This window comes from Chionomys nivalis, chromosome 3 (genome assembly GCF_950005125.1).
Source record: "Chionomys nivalis chromosome 3, mChiNiv1.1, whole genome shotgun sequence".
NCBI classification, from domain to species: Eukaryota; Metazoa; Chordata; class Mammalia; order Rodentia; family Cricetidae; genus Chionomys; species Chionomys nivalis.
The window spans coordinates 91,120,354-91,147,066 of record NC_080088.1 but is presented as its reverse complement, the minus strand read 5'-3'; the positions used below and the strand labels follow the sequence as shown (position 1 = coordinate 91,147,066).

Here is a 26,713-nt window from a genome sequence, read left to right as displayed (position 1 = left end):
GCCTCATCTAGAAACGGCTCAACCTTTCACACTTCCTCCCCCTACCCTCAGCCTGCACACTCAAGGACTGGGGTTGTGTGTCTGTCAACAGCAGCACAACCGCACTGTGTCCCCAGCGTTTCCATCTGCCCGTGCGTCCTGTTCGGTTGATATTTGAGTGAACAGGATCCAATCCTCCCCGTGTTCCCTGCTGTAATTGTCCCCAACCCGTGTGTCTTCGGCAGAGCTGACCGGGTCTTAGCTATCCTCGCTCTGGTGTGATCCCAGACTGACGGGCAGGCTTTCAAGGTGACCCTGGAGGGGGGATTGCAGGACTGGCACCTGCAGAGTCCAGAAGCGAGCTTTTGATGTGCCCACTCGCCCTCCCTTCTTGATAATTAGAGCCAGCCCAGATCCCAGAAACGGGAGCCCGTGCCATCTCATCTGCCTAGCCCGAGTCGTGCTATCCCTACCTCCCTCTGATGTGAGTAAAGACTGTGCCGGAACCTTCTGCATGGCCACGTGGTGTTATCGGAGCCGCAAGAGCTGGCTCCTAGTGTAACACTCAGAGCCACTGGACAGGGACTCGCATCTCCCCTGGGTCTTTGTCAGGGACCTCAGCAAGGAGGAGCAAAGCTGCCCCTGGGTCTTAGAAATGCTTGTTGTCCCTTGCTTGGCAAAGGGCTTTTTATCCGTGCGTTGCCACAGGACCGATGCCTGTGGTTCAGGGAACCATGAATGACTGTTTGGTGGACTTTGAGGAGGCTCTTTCCTGGCAAGTTTCCTGACTTAGACTGTGGATCATTTTGGAAGTCAACAATGTGGAAAACATCATAAAACCTATACGAGTTCTGGCCCAGGACCCTTGGGCTGCACTTCTCAACCAGGCTGCCCCCTCTAGGCCAAAGAGCGCCATGGCTACCATGGGCTGTGTCATGGCGGACTCTTCCCTCCTCCAGAGGCAGCATACAAGCCACTTTTGTCGGTTCCCCATGCTCCAGGCACTGAGGCTTCCTCAGGAACTCCACACCTCTTCCTCACCCGCCTCCATGGCTCTTTGTCATTCCTGGAGCAGATCTCATAGCCCCAAGGAGATGCAGGCTATTACTAATCCTCAAGCTGTTCAGGGGACCCTCCACTTCTCAATGGCTCTGCCTAGTGCCTGCATGAGGATGCATAGGGCAGATGGGCCCAGGAGTATAAGAAGCCACCTCACCTCAGGAGGGGTCCAGTGGCACGGAGCCAATTCTATCCCTTAGGGGACCATATCTATGAAGCAACCTGCAGTCTGGGAGACAGAGGCACTGAGCCTTTTGTGGCCACTTAACTGGAAGAACAGTCAAGGACGGCATTATTCTTGCTTCATCACAGGGACAGATCTGTCTCCTTTCCTATAGATGCTAGATGTGCAGAGAAAGGCCTCTTACTCTCAGAAAGCGCTGGCTTCCTGCCTTAACAGGGTGGTAGAAGACGGGCAATGGCTCAGTAAAATGCTTGTCTACGGGAGAAGCCAGGCCTGGTGCCGTGAGCTTAAAACCCCAGCACTGGAGAGGCAGAAACAGTCAGATCCTTGGGGTTCACTGACAAGCATAACTTACTTGGCAAGCTCCAGGCCAGTAAGAGACCCTACCTCAAAAACAACAGGGTGGACACCCAAAACAGCCAGCATTGTCTTCTGTCCTCACATGTATATACACACACAAACAGCACCTACATGCATCCAAACAGCCCATATGTATGTACATGTGTGTGTGTGCGCACGCAAACACACACACATACACACTATGGTAACAGTAAATTTGGAGTGTGATACCATGAATTTTGGCAATAGCACTTTGAAATTCAAATCTGGGTATGTAACCTATATGTTGTTGCCTAAACCTGACCACCCTAAGAGCAGTTAAGAAGAAAAACAAAATAAACTCACCTGACACCCCCACCCCCAGTCCCTGGGCTATGGCTCATTGTTCTGATCCAGTTGAGCCATCAGGGACCCCCACATGCTGCCAGCAACATTCAGGAAGGGTCAGAGGAGAAAGAAAGGAAAAGTCTCTTCTGAAGTAACTGCCCAACTACACTGAGACCCAGCTTCCCACGAGCTGAGACCACAGCCGAGGTAGGGGCACTCTCCGCTGTGGCCCATGGCGTGTGGCAGAAGTCCTGGGACGGAGTCACAGCTCTGGTTGGCACTGGGAGTCTGCGAACCACTTAGACAACAAGGCCATATGACCCAGCAAGCCTCCTGGGCATCTGGTTACACACCTCTACCTCTGTCCAGCAGCTATGCTGTGCACCATTGCTGCATTTGAGGCTCAGAGAGAAGGCAGCCAGGAGCTGCTGACCAGTCCTCGTGGCAGGCCTGGGACCCCCACCTCCCCAGCTAGAAGGTTCACAAATACTGTTTCTAACAGTGTTTTCAGTGCTATACACACACACTACTCCGCACTCGTGTGTGGGGTTGTGTGTGTGTGTGTGTGTTACATACATGTACAGGTACATACACATACACACATAGAGGCCAGAGAACAACCTCACGTGTTCCTTAGAAGATGTTTACACTAATATTGGAGACCAGGTCTCTCATTGGCCCAGAATTCACCAAGCAGGCTAGGCTAGCCCCCAGGAATCCTCCCGTGTCCTCCCCAGTGCAGGATCACAAGGATGCAGCTCCCTGCCCAGCTTTTCATGTGGGTTTCTGGGAGGTGAGCTCAAGTCCCAGTGCTTGCAAGGCGGGCACTCTGCCAGCTATCTTGCCATCTCTCCTTCTTTGTTTTTAATCATCAAGGACTAGAGAAGCTTAGAGCCTGCATGATGGCTCAACAGATGAAGGTGCTTGCAGGCAAGCCTGACGACCTGAGTTCAAACCCTAGAGCCCACTCTGTAGAAGAACATCAACTCCTGAAAATTGTCCTCTGACCTCCACATCCATATCATGGCTCATGTGTATGTGTGTGTGTATACATGCCTGCACATGTGTGCATGGGTGCACGTGCACACACACAATCATAAAAATACAATATGTGTAAAGATGATTTGTAAAAAATAAAAGAACCGTGGCTTGAACTAGAGACTCTTACACCAAGGTGAGGGCTACTAAGCCTTCTGTACATACTGACTCTGGTAATATCCCCAAATGGCTGAGTGTACAATGTCTCTGCAGCCTCCCCGGGATGAGAGCCTGAATGGCCTTCTGCAAGGCTACAGGATCTACTACCGTGAGCTGGAGTCCGAGACAGGCATGGGCCCCGAGGCCAAAACACTCAAGAGTCCCTCTGCCTTGCGTGCTGAACTCACAGGTGAGTGGTGCTCCTCTCCTGTGGGAGGTTCACAGTGAGCCTTCCGTGTCTGTCTGCTCCATGCAAGGCATGCTGGGAAGTACTATAGAGGAGTCAGGCGATGGCACAGGGAGGGAGCAGGCAGTGTAGTGTGAAGCCAGTGGGCGCACAGATGGAGGCAGGTGACCTGGAAGCTGGGGCCTGGGGCCTGAGGTGAAGGCCACACCCATCTAATCTATGTGTGGGTACCTCCTGACCTCTGACCTCTTGAGCCTGTACCCCACTAAAGCCAGTGACAGCTTAACTGAGGACCTACCTCTCTACCTCCCTCTCTGCAAGAAAATGGTCCCTAAATAGTGTCATAGAAAATTCCCTTTTTGCCAGGCATGGTGGCACATGCCTTTAATCCCAGCACTCAGAAAGCAGAGGCGGGCAGATCTCTATGATGAGGGACAGACAGGGTAGAACACCTGGGCAATGCTTCCTACCTAGTTCACCCCCATCCGGCTGGGAAGCTGCCTAATGTTGGTTCACCCAGCATGCAACAGGCTCCCGGCTCTACCCCATCCTTCCCACCAAGGGGCACCTGTGCCAGCTGAACACAAACTTGTCCCTGGTGCCTCACAGGTTGATGGGGACTAGGTATGTATACCTAGTCCTAGAACACTTAATGGGTGACTTTCTCGTCCCCTTCAGACCGGAGTCCCACAACTTGCAAGCATTGGTCAGCCAAGAGACCTGCAACCCAGAAGGCCTGGAGAAAAAAAGTCTGTGTCTTTAGTGTTGTCCTCTATACTGCTACCAATGCCCTTACATTTGTTTCCTTCTGCCAAAGGGCCAACCCACCGCCTCTTATCTCAGACTGGCGTGTCTTGCTTGATGTGTTAGGTAGGAGTGTGGTAACACCTGGAAGCTAACGGGAAGCTTACAGTCTCTGCAGGGCCTGAGAACTGAGGCAGACAGCAGCACAGCACCCCGTCCAGTTTGCTGTGTGACTCATGTTCACCCCACGCTGGGTTTACAGGAACAGTGTCCCTCTGCGCTAACTGCCTTCCTTACCCCTTACAGCCCAAAGCAGCTTCAAGACTGTGAACAGCAGCTCCACATTGACGACATATGAATTAACACGTAAGTGCACAGGACCTCGGGCCCCTGAGACTGGTGCCGTGAGGCAGGGATGCTCATCCATCTCTAGAGGCCAGGCAAAACCAGCCTGGATTTATGGCTCTAATTGCCGGAGTTCCTCCTTGATGGTTGTGTCTCAGCATGCCCACATATCAGGGAAACTTCTAGAGGCTGGTCCAGCATAGGCTGACCCTTGGTGTTTGACCTTGCAGATCTGAAGAAGTATCGGCGCTATGAAGTCATCATGACCGCCTATAACATCATCGGCGAGAGCCCGGCCAGTGTGCCCGTGGAGGTCTTTGTTGGGGAGGCTGGTAAGTTCCCAGCCTGTCCCTCAGCTCACAACCAGACAAGGGCCACCACCATCAATCAGATAGCTGCAGGAAACATAGAGACCTGGCTTCATAATGAGAACACTGGAGACTCCAGAAGAATGATTCCTTTTGGTTCCCAGTTTCCATCCACTAAGTGGGGAGGGGCAGAGCAGCTTCTTCCTGAAGGAAGTGCAAGAGCTGGCAGGCATCACGGGCTCCCTCCTCCCTCCCACATGTCCCATCAGGTAGCCCAGCCTGCAGGATGGTGCAGCCTGCATTCTAGGCAGCTGTCTGGCCTTGCACACAGTTCCAGAGGCAGCTCTCCTATGCTAGGAAATTCTCAGTTTCAAGTTAACACAGTACCCGTTACTCTCCTTGTTGCTATGACAAACCCCTGACAAAGAGAACTTACTAGAGTGTGTGTTTATTTCCTCATGGCGGTGGCGTAAACAACTGAAGGAAACACAGTTGATTTGGGTCACTGTTGGAGGGTGCAGGTCATCGTGGTGGGGGAGGAGGCATGGTGGCACCCAACTGAATTGAGGTTATCAGGCTTGGTGGCAAGCACCTTTACCGGCTGAGCCATCTCACCTACTCGTTCCTCAATTACAGCTACCCTCTGAGCATCATGGGCCCTCAGCCTGAAGTACTCAGAGGCTGTTATGCAAACAGACCCAGCTGTGGTTCTGTGAATGAGCTTGTGGGACTGAGTGATGGTCCTGCCATTTGTTGGCTGTGTGACCTTGCAGACGTTACTCAACCACTTTGAGCTCTCACCTTTGAGCATTGTGGTATAGAAATCTGTGAGCCACAGTGAGGAAGCATAGGTTCATATCCCAGCAAGGCTTTTGGCCCTTCTGCCCATAGAATGAGTGCATAGCATGTACCTGGCCTGGCACAATCCCTCTTCGTGTTTACTGAGCATGCACAAAGCTCCTATGTGAGTTACCGGAGGCATCTGCTCGGCTATGGGATGGGGCTTGGGGAGTGGGTGTTCTCTCTGGGTCCCCTCTTGATCAAATGTGTACTGTTTACCTCTGTGAGCCTCAGGGAGAAGGTAGTTATAGCCTTTCCACAGAGGCCGGTGTCTGAGCGCCAGTGTTACAAATCAGGAAGAAAAATGAGTCTGTCAAGATCCAGTCCACAGGAGGCAGAAGCCAGCTCCACCAGCTGGAAACAAGACTCGGATGGAAGAGTCCCATCCATGATACTTGCATGAGCCCAGTTCCGTTATAGGGAAACACCTACTTATGTGTTTCAGACAGTGTCATATAACCCAGGCTAACCTGGAACTCACTATGTACCTGAGGATATATGACCTTGACCTCCAAATCCCAAGTACTGGCATCATAGGCATGCATGTGCCATCAAATCTAGGCCATGCAGTGCCGAGGATGGAACCCAGGGCCCCTCTATGCTCAGCAATCACTCCATGCCGTTAAGATCTATAGTGGAGTTTGGCGCTTGATAGAAAGTGAGCTTCTCGGATGGAGATGGCTTGAAAGGCAGTCTCCTATCCCGACCCCCATCCACCAACCCATCAGCAGCTTCTCTCCCTGTTGTGAGTCTCGGTGGCTATTGAATTCGTACACATGGACCAGTCTGTCTCGAGCTTTCCTTGCTTCTGTGGGCATCTCTGCCAGCTGCCTGACTCCTTTGTGTCCGTTTCTGTTCCTTCATCACACATGGCTCATATTTAACAACTCTGGTTATGTTCTTGGTTTGCAAAATTTTACATCCATTTATAAGTCTGACAGTCACTTTAGCAAGTGCAAGAGAGAGGGAGAGAGGGAGGGAGGAGGAGAGGAGAGGAGAGGAGAGGAGAGGAGAGGAGAGGAGAGGAGAGGAGAGGAGAGGAGAGGAGAGGAGAGGAGCAAATTCTGGGATTCTGATGCAAAGTGAATTTATTAACAAACTGATTTGGGGATTCCATTGCTTTCTTCCTGTCCCTGTTTCCACTCAGGGATTGGCTGGAGTCTCTACACATCCTGTGGCGGGGCTGGCAGTGTTCTCCACACAGACTGCTTGTATAGTCACTGCCAGCGGGTTTTCCTGAAGCCATTACAGAGAGGCTGAGGCGACATGTCTCTGCCCTGTTCATAGCTGCTCACAGCCTGAGGCAGAGGCTCACATCCTCGTGGACACGCAGTCAATCTTAGTCCAGCAGGAAGAGCCACCCTGGAGCTTGGGCATAACTCATGTAGAGCATATGCTTACAATAGCTAAGGCTCTAGGGTCCAGCCCAACATCGTACAAAGGCAGGGGCTGCGGAGATGGCTCAGTGGATAAACAGCTTTCGGAGCAAGCATAGGAACTGAGTTCCATCCCCAGAACACATGCAAACAAGCAAGCAAAACCATTGTGGCATGTGCTCTAATCCCAGCACTGGAGAGGCAGAGATGGGCAGATCCTTAAGGCTCAACGACCACCCAGCCTAACTCACGTGGCAACTTCCAGGCCAGAGGGAGACCCTGTCTCCAAAAACAAGGTGGACAGTGCCTGAGGAATAACACTAAAGGTTGACCTCTGATCTACACACATCACACACACACACACAGATACACACACACACAGATACACACACACACAGATACACACACACAATACACAGATACACACACATACAGATACACACACATACAGATACACACACATACACAGATACACACACATACATAGATGCACACATAAACACTGACATACACACACACACATACAGATACACACACACACAGATACACACACACAATACACAGATACACACACATACATACACACACACATACAGATACACACACATACACAGATACACACACATACATAGATACACACATAAACACTGACATACACACACACACGCACACACAGCAATCTTTTAAATTCTCTAGAAAAGAGCTAGGACTTGCCTCTTCCACTCAGCGGGGACCCAATACTAAGTGCCCACTAGCAGCTGAAGGGCCGGAGCGCCATGAATTTTCCCTGAAGAGCAGAGACGACAACACTTGACGCTCACAGTCCCTCCGGCTCAGTGGGGCTCTGTGACTTTTGAAGGGCACACAGCCATGGAAGACAGGACAGTGCCTTGAAACTGTGACGACACTGTTACTTTGAAGCTATGGCTTTCAAAATTACATTTCAAATTTTGTTGTGTGTGTGGAGGGTGCACGTGTGCCTCTGTATGCTTGTGGATTCAGAGAACAACTTTCCGGAGCTGGTTCCCTCCTTCCACCATGTGGGTCCCAGGGTTCACACTCGGGTCATCAAGTTTGGCTGCAAGAGCCTTCATCTACTGAACCATCTCACTCCTCAGTGCATCACTATTTTTATTTATTAGTTTTTAATTTTGTGTCTTTGTGTGTATTTGTGTGTAGATTTGTGCACACAAGTGCAGTTCTTATGGAAGCCAGAAGAGGGCACCAACTCCCCTGGAGCTGCAATTGTAGGCAATGAGAAACTACCTGGCGTGAATGGTGGGACAGAGGAACTTGGGCAACAGACACTCTTAACCACCACCCCAGCACCACATAAACTGGGAGTGATGACATCCTCCCGTAATCCCAGCATCTGGGAGACGGACATAAGTGGGGAATGACGGCATCCTCCTGTAATCCCAGCATTTGGGAGACGGACATAAACTGGGAGTGACGGCATCCTCCCGTAATCCCAGCATCTGGGAGGCGGACATAGGAGGACCAGGAGTTGAGGGTCATTCTCAGCCCCGTAGTGAATTTGAGGCCAGCTTGGGCCACACAAGGCTGTTAAATGACAGCAAAAAAATCTTCCTGTAGAATGTGGGTTTTACCTTTCCTCTAATCCTACAGGTTTTTAATTACTCTTGGTCGGAAAGAGAGAAAGGGAACCACGCTTCTAGCTGTTTCAGCTCCCTCTAGTGACACATTAAGCCAGTCCTGGAGCCCATTAAGTGAAATTAAAAGGATTCGGAGCTGTGCTAGTTAGAATGTGTTTATAATGAAGAGAGTGGCAGCCGCTCAGGGGTAATTAACGCAGTTGTCGTGCTTCCTGGGACTGCGCCATCCCATCAGGTTCACAGCACTAACCCAGCACACAGCAGTGACATCACAGGTACCCATGCTGTATGCAGGGCTGTGTGTAGACATGACAAGGTCTTGCATCAGGACTATGAGATGAGTATCCAGTGAGAGCCTCTGATCCCATAGACGTCATGGGAAACTCTAGTCTCCATGTTTTACTGAAGACTCTGATCTCAGAGGGAAGCAAGCTGAGAATTGTCTTGAGTCTGGGACAGTGTGTTTCAAGACACCTAGCAGGAAAGGAAGTTTGAGACTGTGAAATGGAGTCACAGTGTTCCCAGAGCTCAGCCTTCATGCACAGAGGAAAACATGACCCTAGAAGTTGGGAGAAGATAGGAGATGGCATTCCACACCCTAGCCTCTCACTGGGGGATTCTAGACAGGGGCTCTACCACTGAGCCACACCCCAGCCCCTCACTGGGGGATTCTAGACAGGGGCTCTACCACTGAGTCACACCCCAGCCCCTCACTGGGGGATTCTAGGCAGGGGCTCTACCACTGAGTCACACCCCAGCCCCTCACTGGGGGATTCTAGGCAGGGGCTCTACCACTGAGCCACACCCCAGCCCCTCACTGGGGGATTCTAGGCAGATACTCTACCACTGAGCCACACCCCAGCCCCAGTGTCTTCTCTGTAGCCTTTTCTCTTATCCTAGGCTTGTGGGCTCCAGTGTCCTTCTACAAATTTCTCCCTCAATTGTCATGAAACTGCTGGAGTTGGGGGTCAGACAGATCTGGGCTGAAATATAGGTCGATATGTCATTCTAGGGCAAGGGATGTAATCCATAGGAACCTTTAAGCTGCTTATTGAGAGTAAGACTTTTTTTCTCAGCAGCATGAGTCTTGTGAGGGACCAGGACTCTGCGTGGCTCTTGTGTAATCTAATCATGATGTGTCAAGACCTGGGTCTTGCTTTGATGGGAAACTCACTGTACTGTACAGGCCAGAGGGAGAAAACACACAAAAACCTCAGCTTAGGCAGAGCGCTGGTGAGGGGCTTTCAACTCTGTTTATCTCAAAAAGGGGGATAACAGCTATTGAGCAGGGTAGGAGTCTGAGCTCCCAGTGCTTAAATAAGAAAATAAAGGTCATTACGGTGGCATCAAAGGCTGGCCTTGTCTGCAGGTAGGATGGCTCAGAAGTAACTTTGAGCACTGAAGTATCTGCCAGGGACCAGGTGTGGTGGCTCTTGTCTCTAATGCCAGCACTCCAGGGGCAGGGACAGGGGGACCAGGAGTTTGAAGTCAGGCTGAGCTACAAGAAAGAAAGAAAAGAGAAGTACGTTCAATTCTAGATAAGTCTGGGGAAATATTCTACTGCGGAGCCCTACCTCTAGCCTCTCACATTCTTTTCAAATTATTATTAAGTCACCGATCACAAAAACTAAACTTGGCAACCTAGTGGGGCCTGCCACAGTCTAGTGCCAAAGTGGGAGTCCTGTGTGACTGAGGGCAATTTAGGAGAAGCAGAAATCCTCAGTATTGCCTACGATAGCCCTAGCAGCCGTTGATGCCTAATGTGACCTGGGATAGCCTTGTCAATAGTGCTAGGGTGGCCCTGACAATAGTGTGTGTCCAGGGTGACCTAGGGTGGCCCTGTCAAGAGTGGGTATCCAGAATGACCTAGGGTGGCCCTGTCAAGAGTGGTGTCCAGGGTGACCTTGGGTGGCCCTGTCAAGAGTGGTGTCCAGGGTGACCTAGGGTGGCCCTGTCAAGAGTGGTATCCAGAGTGACCTAGGGTGGCCCTGACAATAGTAGGTGCCCAGGGTGACCTAGGGTGGCCCTGTCAAGAGTGGGTGTCCAGGGTGGCTTAGGGTGGTCCTAGCAATAGTAGATGCCGAGTGTGAGGCCTCCCTCAGAAACTATATTAGTCACTTTCTCATTGCTGTGACAAAATACCCAACAAACGCAATGTAAAGAAAAGGTTTATTTGGCTCACAGTCTGAGGGTTCACAGTCCACCACTGTGGGAAGGCATGGCAACAGGAGCAGGAGGCGGCTGGTCACATGACATCCACAGTCAGGAAGCAGAGAGATGGATGCAGGTGCTCAGCTCACTTTCTCCTTTGTATTCAGTCCAGGACCCCAGCCCATGGGATGGTTGGTGCTTCTCACATTCAAGCAGGGTCTCCCCTACTCAACTGAGTTTAGATATTCCCTCACAGACATGCCCAGCCTTGCCTCCTAAATTGTTCTTAATCCTGTCAAGTTGACAATCCGTACTGACATCATAGGTACCCTGCAGGTCCGTCATGGATGACCTCACTCACACAGTAGATGTTTTCTCCAAGAACTCTCAGAACTAAGTGGATGAATATCTGTCTCCCTTCAGGATTCCTCCCAGGGCACTCGGGGGTTCCTGGGCTCTCTGGAGGCTCCACTGCCTTGCCAAAGACTGAGTGAAGCCATCTGTAGAAGTTAGTGTTTATTGACACTTTACACAAAGTAGACCTGGAATAAGGGATTCTCAACTGAAGACTCACCCCCATCAGATTGTACTACAGGCACGTCCATGGGACATTTCCCTGACTGATGGTTGCAAGGCCACCTCAGGGTGGGTGGTCCTCAGCTGTGTCAGAAAGCTGTGTGAACCTGAGCTAGTAATAGTGTTCCTCCATGACCTCTTCTTCAGTTCCTGTTTAGCTTCCCTTGGCAATGAACTCTTAAGATATAACGAACCCTTTCCTCACCAACATATTTTTGGTCATTGCGTTTACCCGACAACAGAAACCCAACACATGCCAGAAGCTGCCAGCAGCAGCCAGCCTCCATGTCCTGTGTGTTTGCTATGACAAGATTCCTAAGCTCTGAGGTTCTTAAGTCCAGGGCTGCCGTGGGTCCACCCAAACATGACGTCAAGGGCAACAAGCCAGCGCTACGCATTCATGGCAAACAACATGAAATCTGATGTGAGAGGAAAGCTATTGTACATGAATGGCTATGGTGTGTGTGTGTAAGCGTGTATACACATGTGTTTGTGTGTACACGTGTTCTTGTGTGCTCAGGTATATTGCAAGTGCAATGCACGTGTGTGTGTATAGAGGACAGTGGAAGACCCACATGTCAGTGTCCCTCCACTTTGGATTATAGACAGAGTCTTTCACTTTTACCTTGAACTCAGAAATTCAGTTAGGCTGGCTCATGAATCCCAGGGTTCCTCCTGTCTCTGCCTCCACAGCACTGGGGTTTCATGTATGTGACTATTTTTTATGATTGCTGTTTTATTTGGGGGTTTACGACTGTCAGCTGCAGAGTACCCCAGAAGTCCCTGGGGTTCCTTATCAATAGCTTGAAGAGATCTGTCTCTGAGGCTATGTAGCACCATGACAAGGACGATGTAGTGACTGCCAGTCCATCTATGTTGGTGTGTTAGCTGCTGCACAGGCATACAGAGCCAACCACAGCTGTGACCGTGGCCTCCCATTTTACATGTGATGCTGCTTGTGGGCATCCAGCCAGCTGATGCTGGGGAAAACTGCCAGTCAAAATGCTTCGAGGAAACAATTTCATGCATTAAAAAATATGGGGAGATGGTTCAGTGGGTAAAGCACCTGCCATGAAAGAAGGGGACCTGAGTTCTGTCCTCAGCACCCACATAGGAGTCAGGCCTCCTAAGACATATCTGTAACCTCATCCCTAGGGAGGCCAAGCTAGGAGGATCCCGAGAGCTCACTGCTGGGCCAGCCTAGTGAGTCAGTGAGCTCCAGGTTCAGTTAGAGACTGTCTTAGTTAGGGTTTCAGTAGCTGTGAAGTGACACCGTGACCACGGTAACTCTTATAAAAGAAAACATTTCTTTGGTGTGGACTCACAGTTTCAGAGGTGTAGTCTGTTATCGTCATGGAAGGAAGCGTGGCAGCCTGCAGACAGACATGGTGCTGGAGAGGTAGCTGCCAGTTCTACCTCCAGATGGGCAGGCAGCAGGAAGAGAAGACCCTGAGCCACTGTTCCCAGTGACTTACTTCCTCCAACAAAGCCACACCTACTCCAGCAAGGCCACACCTCCTAATAATGTAGCACTCCCTATGAGCCATGGAGGCCATTTTCTTTCAAACCACCACAGGGACCTGGTCTCAAAAAAGAAGGTCAAGAGAAACTGACAGAGACCTGACCCCTGGCTTTTACACACAAATGATGTGCAGGCACACCCACACGGCCATGTGCGCGCACACATCAACGTGTATACACACCGCACGTGCACACACACACTGGCTGATGTTTATTTATGTGCATCTCACACATTCAAACAACAGGCCTTCCTAATGGCTAAGTTCTCCAGGCAGGCTGGAAGCTCTGAAGCTCTCAGGAGCAAAAATTAAAAGATAGCACGTTTCGTCTATTCCCTCCCCGCATGTGCCAACAGCATCCTGTTACCTGCGTTACCTGCAGTACTTTTGTAGCATAGAACACCATGCTGCAGTACAGCAGACACAGGCATGTCTCGTCTGGGAGCTTCATTCAGCGTCTTTCCACTCAGCCTAAAGGCACTGGAGCCCCCGCGTGCTTGGTATCACACTGAGTGTGCGGCTCACCCAGCCACCTGCTGCAGATGGATCGTCACAGCCAGGGCCGTCCGGGCTTTGCTTTCTGCCAAGTCTCTGGAAAGCCAAGCTTAGGGGTGCCGAGGAGGGATCTGTGCGCCGGCCTACCAGAGTAACGGCCATGCTCAATTCCGCCTTTCATGATTTTAATTGTACAACAGTAATTTTGTGATCGAGTTGCCGACGGCGAACATGCAGAAGACATTAACTTTATTTATGTTTTGGATTATTAATGCGGCTGTTAAAATTCCTCCAGTTAGTTTTGATTGAATTGTTTTTTTGTGTGATTCTGTTGTTTAATGGAGCGGTAAATAAGAATTTCTGATAATGAGACCCAGCATCTGTCACAACAACCTGGTGTGGGCTATTAACATTTCCATTAGCGGCAGGGTGGGCAGCGATAATACAGAAGCACACAGTTAGACCAAAATAAATAGGCATGTCAGGCTGAGCGGGTGTTAATTACTATTTTATTCTGCATGGGTGGGGGGAGAGAGCAGGAAGCAGGGGAGGGAGCTGCGAGCAAAGGGTGACCTACTGCTCCGTGAGGTGGCCTTATCTCTACAAAGGAGCCCCGTGTTAGCAAAATTTCCTTAGACAGTGATGGTGTTGTGGCTTCTGTTGATGGCCTCTAGACAGACTCAAATCAGAAGGCAGCCAGCAGGGCGTGTGGAGATGGCTCGGTCGCTAAGGAACTCACTATGCCTGCACAGCTTGAGGACCTGAGTTTGGATTCCAGGTACCTAAATCCCCAGTGTTCCCAGAGGTGGAGAGGGGAGGAGACAGGTGAATTCCCTAGATCTCATTAGCTGGCTAGCTGAGTGAATCACTTAGCTCCAGGGTTCAGTGAGGGATCCTGCCTCAAAAAAATAAGGTGGAGAGGTGGAGAGTGAGAGCATGGAGCACACCTGTCCTTCTCGTACACATACACAGGTGTACACACTCACACACACACAATAAGATGAGAAGTGATCAGTGAAAACCTGACTGATCTCTGGCCTTCATACATACCTGCACACATATAAACACATGCCTGTGTACACATTTGCATACACATGACATATACATACCACAAACATGCATGTGCACACACACACACAAAGTGATAAAGAGCAGTTGGTAGTTAGTACTCTTGGGCCCACAAGCTGAGGTTGAAGGAGGTGAGGTGGGGCTGGGCTAGTGGGCTAGCCTCTGTCCCCCAGGGGCTAGTTCCTTAGGATAACTCCATGCAACTCTAGGGTTCAACCAGGAACCAGATTGTCTGTGAGGGGCACTCAGTGGGAGACAGGACTATCTCCTGAGAGGCAGTGAACAGCTGCCATGAGAAGGTACCCGTGTGGAATTGAGAACCAACCGCGAGACAACTGGTGGAGAGAGGGCAAAGTGGTCCCGAGCGCGGCTCCGACTCCCTGCACTGTTCTCCACTCCCTAATGGCTGCGAGGGACAGAGTGGGCTGTCCACTCCCCTCTGGCCACCACATCTTTTGCTTGTATATTGAACCTGGGATAGGACAGAGCACCCCAGGAAGTGCTCTGGTGGGAGGGAGAGAGAGGAACAGCCTCGGGTTCAGAACTTGCAGTCAGAGTAACACACATACAGCCATGTTCCCAGACACCAGAGTCCCTGTGCATGTGGACGGGCGGCTGTGTCTCTAGAGTTTTCTGGGAGCAGGCACCATAATAGAGGCACCTGAGCTGGCAGTGGCAAAGAAGCTGTCATTGAGTCCCTGCCATGCCCCAGGTGCTTCTGGGACCTCCTGTTGTCTTCCATGTCTCACTCTTTTGTCTCCCAGTGGGTGATCTCCCAGCCCGCGCCATGTGGGTTTCCAGATCATGTTTGTGTCTCAATATTCGCTAACTGTATCTCTGCAGAATCATTGTTCTTTGTGACTCTGTGTAGTCTGTTTTGTGCATTTGGAGGAGGTTCCTCTGGGAGAGCTTGTAACCTTCCTTGGCATCAAAGGACTAAGAGTTGCCTGGGTCACAGAGCCTGAAACCTGGAATGTGATTATACCTGAGGCCTCCCAAACTTGGGTGGTGTCCAGGGCTGTTCCCATGCTGTCTGTCACAGAATTACGTCCTGTGTGAGCCCTGGAGACATGGGTTGGTGGGTCCCAGCCAGCTTATGGGAAGCCACCCAAGTTATTGTCCCGTTTCTTTCCACAGCTCCAGCGATGGCCCCACAGAACGTCCAGGTGACCCCACTCACGGCCAGCCAGCTGGAGGTCACATGGGACCCACCACCCCCAGAGAGCCAGAACGGGAACATCCAGGGCTACAAGGCAAGTTTTCATGCACGATCAGGCTCTTGCAGCTCACTGTGTGCCCAGTGCGCTAAGGCTTTGGCCGCGTACAGGCTACGCTGCGGGACTGCTGTGTCCCCAGCAGCTGCACAACAGTGAAGTAGGCCACGTGTGCCTGGAGCAGGTTTGGAAGCAGTTTCCCATGTGACTGCTGTGTGGCCACCACAGAGCACACTTGGCTCCTCCAAAGAGAATCAGCACCACCAAGGAACCTGACCTCTTTCCGTGCCCACACCACAGCCCCAGGGAATTTGCTGATTGTTCCAGAAGTGGGGTACCCTCACCAAAGCAGGTTCCAAATCCCACACTGTCCACTGCACATTGAGGGAATCTCTCATTTCCATAGGTGTGGGGTAGAGCTAGAGAACCTCTGTGTGTGCGTGTGTGTATTGTGTGTGTGTCTGCCTGTCTGTGTCTGTTCATGTTCATGTGCATGTGTGTGTGTCTGTGTGTCCATCTGTATGTGTGTTTGTCTGTGTCTATGTGCGTGTCTGTCTGTGTGTATATGTGTCTGTGTGCCTCTGTGTGTATGTACATATCTGTCTATCTGTGTGTATATGTGTCTATGTGTCTGTGTGCCTCTGTGTGTATGTACATGTCTATCTGTGTGTATATGTATCTATGTGTCTTTGTGTGTGTGTGTGTGTGTGTGTGTATGTGCACATAGCATGTCTAGAGGGTCATTTGACTATACTGTTCTTTAGGCCTCAAGTACTGTCAACATTTTTATTTTATCTATCTATCCATTTATATATATATATACACCTATGTATCTATCTGTCTATGCTGAGATGAAGACAAGCTTTCTCCTTGGCCCAGAACTCACCTGATATATTAGGCAGGCTGACTGACAAGTTCCAGGGACCCTCCTATTTCTGTCTCCCCAGCACCAGAGTTACAGGCAGGTGCTACTGTGCCCAGGATAGCACTCAGGTCCTCAGACATGCATAGCTTGGGCCATGATCTGAGTTCTGGGAGTCCCCGTGTGCTGTGACTTCTAGGAGCCTCATTTTAAGACAGGCTCACTAAAGAAGTCACCGAGTCTCCATGAGCCCATGCTCTAAAGGTGAAAGAAAGGAAGACTGCCCCTCTTGCCAGCCAGCATTGCTGGGGGGTGGCTCCATGGGCCCGCTTCTCCCCTGCTGAGCGCACCCAGGAGCTCTAAGCATCGCCCAGACCTCCCTGGAGGAGAAATCCCATCTGGCATCTCCGTTCTTCAAGAAGTAATTTCTTTGTCTGGCCTCCATGAGCCCTACTTGATCAGTTATCAGAATCTCAGAGCCATCCTGCCCTGATGAATATTGGCCCAATTAAATGTCCATTTTAAAATGATCTTGGTAGGTGTGCTATGAAAATGAAAACCTCCCTGCCGGCAGGGCTCTTACGAAGATGAATGAGGTCACAGAAAGTCCCCTGAGCTCCGAGGCAAGGCACTATTTATGCACATCCAAAAATATGTTTTCTCATTTCCCTAATGATAAAGACATTGAACTTGGATATTGATCACAAGGTAGCATGGCCTGTCTGAGCAGAGACTTTCCTGCAGTCAGCTCCGCCATCAAACGTGCAGCTAGGGCTTGGGGGTGGAAATCAGCAGGCTCACATGTCGGACAGGCTCCACCACAGATGGGACCTGTGAGGCCGGGTGTCCTGGCTGCCTTCTGCAGAGTCTGCCCTGCTCTCACAGAGGGCACAGTGCTCTTGTGGCCTGGCACAGGCTCATGTACACAGAGCCAAGGGGGATCTTCCAGCCAGTGTTGTCTTTGGGCAGTCCAGCTGGCACGGGTTTGGGGCAGGGGTTGCCAGACAGCTGTTTAGGGAAGTGGTTCTGCTAATCATTCAAACCTTTGTGCTTGGACCTCAGATTTACCTGTAAAGCACAGCAAAGCTAGATGAGAAGAAATGGTACCTAAGGGAGGCAAGGTGCTTTCCCCAAGTGCCAGCTTAGGACTCTTTCCTGGAGAGAGAGAGAGAGAGAGAGAGAGAGAGAGAGAGAGAGAGAGAGAGAGAGAGAGAGAGAGTGTTTGGAAGCCAGCTATTGTTTCTCAGGTTCCCTCCACCACATTTAGAAAAAAAAAATCATTCTTAAATTGTGTCTGGGTATGTACACATCAGTGCATGTACCAGTGGAGACCAGAAGAGGGCATCAGAACTCCATCAGCAGTTGTGAGTTGCCAGGGATAGCTGCTAGGATCTGACCTCAGATCTTCTGGAAGCGTGGAATATACCTTTAATTGCTAAGCCACCTCTCCTGCCCCTTCCCTACCTTGTGTTTTGAGACAAACTGTCTACTGTCTTGCTGGCTTGTAAAACAGGCTGAGCCCCAGGGGTCTGTCTGTCTCACCTCCCCAGGGCTGAGAGTGGAAGCATGCATCCCATGCATGGCTTAAAAAACATGGGTGCTGGGGATTGAACTCATGTTCTCATGCTTGTGCAGCAAACACTGATTGGTCTATCATCCCCCTTCTCCTTCCTGCGATTTTTGGTGTTTCCTCCCCAAAGTGGTTTTGCTACATTGATGGAAGACTTAGGTGTGGGTTTTGAACAAACTGTGGGGGTATGGGGAGAGACTTTGGGTCTTGCCTATCTGTAGGTCAGAGCAGGGAGCAGATACTGGTGCTTCCCCCCACAAGGAGACTACATCACAGGTTATAGGCTTTACATAACAAGTGTTCAAACGCATGAGCCTGGAGCAGACAGCTTCCATCTAACCACCACACGCAGCAGAGGCTGTGACCTCTGCATACTGGCCCACCTGCAGTTCCCACCCTGAGTAGTTTAAGTAGATGATGCTCAAAGTCTAGATAACAGGGCAGCATTCCTGACCATTGCCCAACACCCCAGTACCCTAGGCCTCCTTCACCAACTAACCTGAACCCTAGGATCACTGTCTTCATACTAAGGCTTGGTAGATTCCAACCATACATACCCCGTGCTCTGCCCAACAGATTTACTACTGGGAGGCAGACAGCCGCAACGAGACTGAAAAGATGAAGGTCCTCTTCCTCCCTGAGCCTGTGGTAAAGATAAAGAATCTCACCAGCCACACCAAGTACCTGGTCAGCATCTCTGCCTTCAATGCCGCGGGTGACGGGCCCAAGAGTGACCCACGTCAGGGACGCACGCATCAAGCTGGTAGGTGGCCCTATCTGTCCTGTCATAGCATCAAGGGTACTGCTCAAGAGCCAGGGGTATAGCTCATTTGGGAGACGGAGGCAGGAGGATACAGAGTTCAGTCCTCTTTAATGACATATTGAGCTCCAAGTCAGCATGAGATACATGAGACCCTGTCTAAAAAAAAAAAAAAAAAAAGAAAGAAAAAAGGAAAGAAAAATAATAAAGAGGGGGAATAGGGAGGGAGGGAGGAAGAAAAGGAAAGAAAAAGAGTGCACTTAGAATTTGGAGGAGTATGACAGTAACCCATTGGTTCCCAATGCCTGTGCTAAGGAAGTTTGGCTAGGTTGTAGCAGTGTGTTTTCTTGTAAGCCTTCAAAGTCATGGGAAGGAGGAAGAGCCTTGTCTGTATCTTACCTCCCTTCTTGACCCACAGAGCTCCTTCTAGTGCTTTCTCTCAGAGCTTCTCCCCATTCATCTTGGTCTCTAGGAACTGAGTTCCTTGTGCATGGAGGTCAGGGCCCAAATAGGGGACCCACATGGCTGCACCCCAGGGCTTCTATACCCATCCACAGCCTTGATGGATTGGTAGCTCAGGCTTCCTTGTGTCTTAGCCCAACAGCAATCTGTGAATATAAGGTTTCAAAGAAATTTCAAGAGGAAGGATCAAGGTGGCAGCCACCACCACCACCATCACCCACCCCCCAGTACTACCCACCCCACCCCCTGCCACGAGAAAGAAGGGTTGGAAAGAGAAGGAAGAGGGGCGGGAAATGGAAAGGTGAAATAGGGAGGGGAGAGGAATTAGGAGGGAGGGGAGAGGAATTAGGAGGGAGGGGAGAGGAAAGTGGAGGACAGAAAGGAGGGGAGAAGAAAGGCAAGGTGGGGAGGGAAGGGATGGGGAGAAAAGGGGAGAAGAGCAGGAAAGGGGAGGGCTGAGCTGTGAAGAGGAAGGAGGGGTGTGGGGAAAGGAAGCGAGGGGAGACAGTGCTTCCTCTTTCCTGGAGAGCCGGACTCAGCATCTCACATAGCATCAGCGATGGAGCTGCCCACAGTTTATCGTCTGCTCTCTCTGTTAGCTGTTCTGGCCTTTGTCCTTTCCCCTTGCCGTTCCTTTGTGGTTCAGCTGCATCATCCTCTGTGATCTTCTGGGAGGGCCCCTGCATCTTGTTGATCTCAGCCAGCTGAGGGCTGTTCACTGTGTCTCCCATCCCTCCATTCCTCTTGGCCATTTATACTTCCACAACCTTAGCTAACACCTAGGAGCACCGCCCGTCCCGGGGAGGCACGGCCCTGTCCGAGATATCCATAAAGCCCTTATCTTTACTCTGCATTCCTGTGCGCTCTTTTCCCAGCTCCTGGGGCCCCCAGCTTCTTAGCCTTCTCAGAAATAACCTCCACCACACTCAACGTGTCCTGGGGGGAGCCATCAGCAGCTAACGGCATCCTACAGGGCTATCGAGTGGTGTATGAGCCCTTAGCACCCGTGCAAGGTAAGTCCTTGTGTGTGAGTGGGGGGTGGGGTGACTGTAGTGGACTCTACTCCAGAGTACACAGAGAGGGAATGGGGAGATGGGTCAGCTGCTGGTACTTGCAGTGCAAGCATGAGGGCCTGAATGAACTCCTAGAGTCCATGTAGAAACTCTAGGGATGGCAATGCTCAACCCTGGTGCTGGAGAGCTGGAGACAGGTCTGCAATGGCTAAATAACCAACTAGCTGAACCGGGTTCCAAGTAAAGAGTAACAGACTCTGGGGCTTGCTGGTGAATGCCATGTCTGAATACCACAGGTATGGTAATTTGAATATCTTTGACCCCCATAAGATCACAGGGGGTGGCACTATTAGGAGGTGTGGCCTTGTTGGAGAAGGCTGGACGACACACGTCTTTAATCCAGACCTTGAGACTGGAGGGCACACCTTTAATCTGGGCCACACCTTTTGACCTTTTGTTGGAACTGTACCACTGTAGGGGTGGGCTTTGAGGTCTTTTTCTCAAGCTTCACTCAGCGTGACAGTCATTCGATTTCCTGTTGCTTGAAAATATAAGCCACTCGGCTGTTTCTCCAGCACCGAGCCTGCCTGCATGTCACCATGCTTCATGCCATGATGGAGTGAACCTCTGAACTGCAGGTCACCACAATTAAATGTTTCCTTTATAAGAGTTGCTGTGGTCATGGTGCCTCTTCACAGCAATAGAAAACCTAACTAAGAGAACAGGTTAGAAAGCAGGTCCTTGCTCTCCCAAGAATGTGCTCGCGGATAAATAATAGACGAGTCACGGTATGGAATGCAGATGGCTTTGGGAAAGCAGATCACGGAGCCCATAGTCACTGAGGGAAGACAGCAGTAGAGATCTGCCTATCGTTCTGCCTGGAGGGCTGAGGGGAGGCAATGTGGTGAACAGCAGCAAGCGGCAGATTAAGGGTGTGGCTTCAAAGGACCAGCAGGGCTCCTAGGCACACACCGGGAACCTGATTATCAGTCCTGCCTCTGGGTGTTTTTTGAGTTCCATCTATGGCTGAGTCTTCTATCCACGTGTTCCTGTGTCCACTGAGGACCTTGAGGCCTTTCTTCCTCATCCCAATGCATGCCCAGGGACAGGGGCAGCCATCTCTGCATGATGACCCAGGTTCAGACCTCCCCTCTCCTGGTCATACGCAGATAGATGGTAAAACTTAGGGATTATTGAATGCCCAGGAGGAAATAATGCATCAGCAGCTGGCCAGATAATAATGGCTCTCCCTTTAACGCCGGGGTCATTTTCCTTTTGAAATAAGCAGTCCCGTGGAGCAAGAAGTTGATTTGAAAGGGAACATTCAAACACTCGATTTTATCGCATCGAATCTCTGATGCCTTTGACAAGAAGATTTGCCATTACTTCATGGTCCTCTAAGAAAGACAGAATGCTCACTGTAAACTATGGCCCCAGGCTTTTGCACCATCAGTTCCGAGCCACGTCCCAAACCAGAGTAGGGGAAGTGAGAGGAAAAAAAAAAAAGCTAAGGGTGTCTGGGCCAATCAATGAGCTTCCTAACAGCTGTGGGGGTGATCTGTGGATGGAGTTCTAAGAGTCCAATATGGCACTGGAGGGGACAGAGGACAGTGATGGCTGTGGTCCTGCTGGGTGGCATTCCTGCCGGGGTGAGCAACTTGTCCAGGAGCAGGTGGCTCCTACAGGAGTACCTTCAAGACCCCAGGACAGACTTCCAAAAGAGATGCCCATCTTTATATGGACAGCAGATTGAAGACTTCCCAAAGGCCTTCCTATCTGTTCAGTAGGGTTCCTTCCCCACATCTCACACACACACACACACACACACACACACACTCACGTTCACGGACGGCAAACAACTGAAGTCATTCAAATGAGTAGTGACTGTCAGAATCGTGGCATTAATTGACCCAGGTACCCTTCATAATCAGAGCTGGCTTGAGTATTTCATTTGTCCTCAAACAAGCAGCTGACTCTGCTATGTCCTGTGTCCCGGGTTAATGACTGCCTGGATCCCCAACAATCCTGTGGCTCATACCCTGGGAGCCCAAGGCTGCTGTTCCTAGCTGACTCTAGTACCTGCTCTCCAAACAATTGCCTGTCATTCCTTAGTATCCATGTCACGGGGAACTTGCTGTCTGTTGTGATTCACACTCTCTCTGTATATGCCTCAGACAGTTCTGACTTTCCCATGGCTGCTCCTCCCAGCCAGCTAGCCTCCTGCCTCCTGGGCGCCCTGTGTTACCAGGGCTTGGGGGAGGGTACTTTTTTCTCTTTCACAACAATGTGTTCTGACACACTTGATCCATTTAGACATGATCCCACCTGGCCTCAGTGATGGGCAGTGTTTATGAGTACTTACTGCAGTGGTTCTCAAGTTGTGGGTCATGACCCCTTTGGAGGTCTCGAACGACCCTTTCACATGGATCGCCTAAGACTGGAAAACACAGATAGTTACATTACAGTTTCTAACACTAGCAAAACTACAGTTATGGCGTAGCAATGAAAATAATTTAATACTTGGGGTCACCACACATGAGGACCTGTATTAAAGGGTTGCAACTTTAGGAGGGCTGAGGACCGCTGACTGACAGCGCACCTGCACAGTGCAAACACCTGAGGTGCCTATTTAATGTACAGAGCAGATGCTGGCCGCCATATTCTCCTTGCATCCCTCAGTCCCTACCTGTCACAAGGTCCTCCTGGCTGGCGTCCTCCTTCCCTCCCCTCCCCATCTCCAGCCCAGTATCCTCCTCCACACCTAGGAGCAGTCAGGGCCTTTCCTTTCTGATTTCTGTTTCTCACCCCCTCCTCACCTGCCGTCTGCCATCCCTGCATCGTGCCCCCATGCTGAACTGTAGCCTCGGAATACATTTTACAGAGAAAATGAGTTCAGGAGGCTTGGGAGATTGTCACTCAGTAAAGTACTTCCCTTGCAAGCATGAGGATCTGAATTCGATCCCCAGCAGCCACCCAAAAAGAAGGGTATGGTGACATGTATTTATAATCCCAGCACTGGTGAGAAAGAAAGACGGGGATCTGTGGGACTCACTGGCCAACCAGCCTGGCCTACTCGGAGACCCTCAGTACCTGTAGGAGGTGCTGTATCAAAAATCATGACAGACAACACCACAGGAGGGATACTCAACATTGACGTCTGGCCCCTACACACGAGAATACATATGCACACACATGATTGCCTCCCCCATCACACATGTACCCACCACACACAAAGAACTGAATTTAGAGCCCATCTTTCTATTATTACATTTAAATTTTTTCTTGTGTGTATGTTTGTGCACAAGCACACACATGCACACATATATGGGCACGTGCACACACACCCATGAGGCACGGCATGTATGTGAAAATCAGAAAACAACTTGCAGTAGTCTCTTCTGCTTCTACCATGTGAGTCCCAGGGATCAAACTCAGGTCATCAGGCTCAGCAGTCGGTGCCTTTCTGTGGGGCCATCTACGGGCCCAAGAGTGCTCCATCCATTGACTGGACTTCCAGACTCAGAAGGAGGGGAGGGACTTGAACCCAGGTGTCCAGTGCATGTGCGGAGCTCTGCGGCCTAGGATCGGAGGGAGCTGGGGAGCTTGTGTGCCTGACAGCCTGTGCAAAGGCGAGCACTGGAGAGGGAGCACCAGGCGATTCACTGACGGCACAGCTGGGTGTGTGCGTGTCACTCTCCAAGTGGCAGCTGGTGGAGTCTCTTCAGATGCACCCATTTTTACCTCTTCTCATAAGTGACAATATGTTCTGTTGCTGGCATTGCCCCTCTGTGTGTCTCGAGGTCTAGCTGCTTCATCACAAATGATCTTGTCGTCAGGGAGGTGTCTGCTCCGTGCTGAGAACTGGGACACTGGGACAGGAAGGACAGGATTGTGACTTTGTGGCCCTTTATTGGCTCTGGAAGTCAAGGACAGCCAGGCCTCAACATAGACAGTCCAAGAGCAAGTGATCCAGATGCCTGGATCCTTGATTTTGCTTTTGCTTTTGTTCTGAGACATTTACTTTGCAGCCCAGGCTAGACTCAAATGTACTCTGTAGCCTAGGCTGTCCTCAGACCCACTCTGTAGCCCTACACTGACCTGATACATCCCCGCCTTCTTCTGCATGTCTGTCATGGCTGATCCCAGACTTCCTGCTGGTTGGTGACTAGAAGCACACAGCCCAGCCAATGACACTACAGAATTGCCTGTAAGCAGAAGCAACTGAGCCACAGGACCCATGAATGGCCCTGCAAGAATGTGGTGACCATAAAAAAGGTCTCACTACTCACGCCTCCTGAACCAGTGTCCCCGCGGCAGCTTACTCTGGTTGTGGCTGCTCGACTCTCATGGCCAGTGGAAGCTCAGCCATCATGAGGCAAGCGGAGCTTAACAGCTTAACAGATGTTTGAACACAGGACACACTAGAGCCCTGCCAACACACACACACACATGCACACTCACACACACTCACATGCTGCACACTCGCACATGCATGTATGCAGCTGAACAGGCCTGCAGGGTGACCCAGCACCTCCCTTGCCTAGAATCCACCAGTGAGGGGCTGGGGTGTGACTCAGTGTTAGAGCCCCTGCCTAGAATCCCCCAGTGAGGGGCTGGGGTGTGACTCAGTGTTAGAGCCCCTGCCTAGAATCCCCCAGTGAGGGGCTGGGGTGTGGCTCAGTGTTAGAGCCCCTGCCTAGAATCCCCCAGTGAGGGGCTGGGGTGTGGCTCAGTGGTAGAGCCCCTGCCTAGAATCCCCCAGTGAGGGGCTGGGGTGTGGCTCAGTGGTAGAGCTCCTGCCTAGAATCCCCCAGTGAGGGGCTGGGGTGTGGCTCAGTGGTAGAGCACCTGCCTAGACATGTAAGGCCTAGGTTTCATGCCTAGTACTTCAAAAAAGAAATTTAAATAATTAACTGATGAGATAGAACATTGTTCTTACCCAGCATTACCTGGGACTAAGGCTTCCCCAGTTTTCCCCCTGCTGACCTAGGACTGCAGACTTCCAAGAGAACCACTCTTGGCGAGGGGCAGGCAGGAAGTTCTTGTCTTTGCTCTTCTCTGCCTTTTCCTTTCATGCATCTCTGAGAGTTTTTCCTGCTGCTGTCAGGAGTAGGGGAGCAAATGTTCAGCCAGATACAAGACGAAACCACTAGAGGCACTACCCCTTGGGGAGCACCACTTCACTAGGACCATCACCCCAGTATTAGTACCACCCTTCTGGGACCATCACCCCATTGAGAACAGCCTTACCCCACTGGGAATAATGGCATGCTAGCACACCACTCCCACTAAGAGCATCCCCATGACTGGGAAATTACTCCACTGGGAAGAACATCCCACTGGAGCACTACACCCGTGGGAGCACAGCACCACTCGGGATATAACCAACTAGAGCACTGATCACCAGGAGTAACCAACCACAGGGAGGACAGAGGCATCAGTACGTTGGAAGCAATCACCCTGCTGGGGCCATTGCACCAGCATATACCATCCAGTAGAAGTGCCAGCCATCAGAGTATCATGCTACTAGGAGCGCCATGCTGCCAAAAGCCACACGCTGCAGTACTGCACAACTACTACATTTAGGACCCAGCACCACACCCCACAGACTGTGCTCCCTGGAGCACTGAACTGCATGGAGCACTAAGCCATTTGAGCACCAAACCATGTTTTGGGGAATCTGATTTTATGGCAGAGATATTTTTATGTTTCTTAAATATGCTTTAAACTGTCATAGTTTTATGAGATTGTACCCCCAAGGCTTCAAAGTACAGGGCATGGTTTTAAAATTGACTACATAAATAAAATTCTGACACACTTGAAATGGAGGGAAGGCCAGGATGACCCTTCCTCTGGGCAGGATCAAATGTACCAAGTCCCTAAATGGATTTGCATCTGCTCCAGAGAGAACTAAGTGTCTCTAAGAACAGAAGGAGCCACTACAAAGCAACCTTACACCTGAGAACGTGTTTGCAGTGACAGCCACCCTGTGCCACCTTTCATCCTTGTAGCCCCTTCCTTGAGTAGCAAGATGGTGGGATCCAGATCTGTAGAAATTACTACATTTTTCTACAGACCACCCCCCAAATGAGGAGGGTGAAAGAGAGGTTGTTTAAATCACTCTGAAATCATTCAGAAGGCAGTAAGTCGGCTGACACAAACCTGTATTAAAGGCACATTATGAGCGCAGTGAACCAGCTGAGAGGCATTTTGGAGACCTGGGGTCTACAGATCCGTGCTCCGATGGCTTGGAACAATGGATCAGTTTTGAATAAGATGGTACTTTGGTTCCTCTAAACAAGCCCGCGTGGTATTAAAGAGACACGCTTCACAAAGATTCCCTCATTCTGAGGACAGGCTGGGAGCATGGGTGCTCGGCAGGAGGCAGCATCCCCCGTGTCCAGCTCTTCACAAGGCTCCAGGGACACGCATCTACTGACCTCAAGGATGTGGAAGAACTACTCCCTCTTCTCATCCTGGATGTGCCTGGCAGAGTGAGTGAGAGCTCAGAGAAGTCCCAC

The 26,713-nt window shown here is 50.8% G+C and overlaps 1 protein-coding gene across 1 annotated transcript in view; it reads left to right on the top strand.

Moving 5' to 3' along the window:
- Positions 1 to 26,713, top strand: part of Sdk1 (sidekick cell adhesion molecule 1) — a 975,668-nt gene that overhangs the window by 909,841 nt on the left and 39,114 nt on the right. The window contains exons 33-38 of the mRNA XM_057765703.1: positions 3,140 to 3,275; positions 4,323 to 4,382; positions 4,592 to 4,693; positions 15,449 to 15,564; positions 18,534 to 18,720; positions 20,055 to 20,192. Of these exons, the coding sequence (XP_057621686.1) occupies positions 3,140 to 3,275; positions 4,323 to 4,382; positions 4,592 to 4,693; positions 15,449 to 15,564; positions 18,534 to 18,720; positions 20,055 to 20,192 (739 nt within the window). The remainder of the gene's footprint in view (positions 1 to 3,139; positions 3,276 to 4,322; positions 4,383 to 4,591; positions 4,694 to 15,448; positions 15,565 to 18,533; positions 18,721 to 20,054; positions 20,193 to 26,713) is intronic.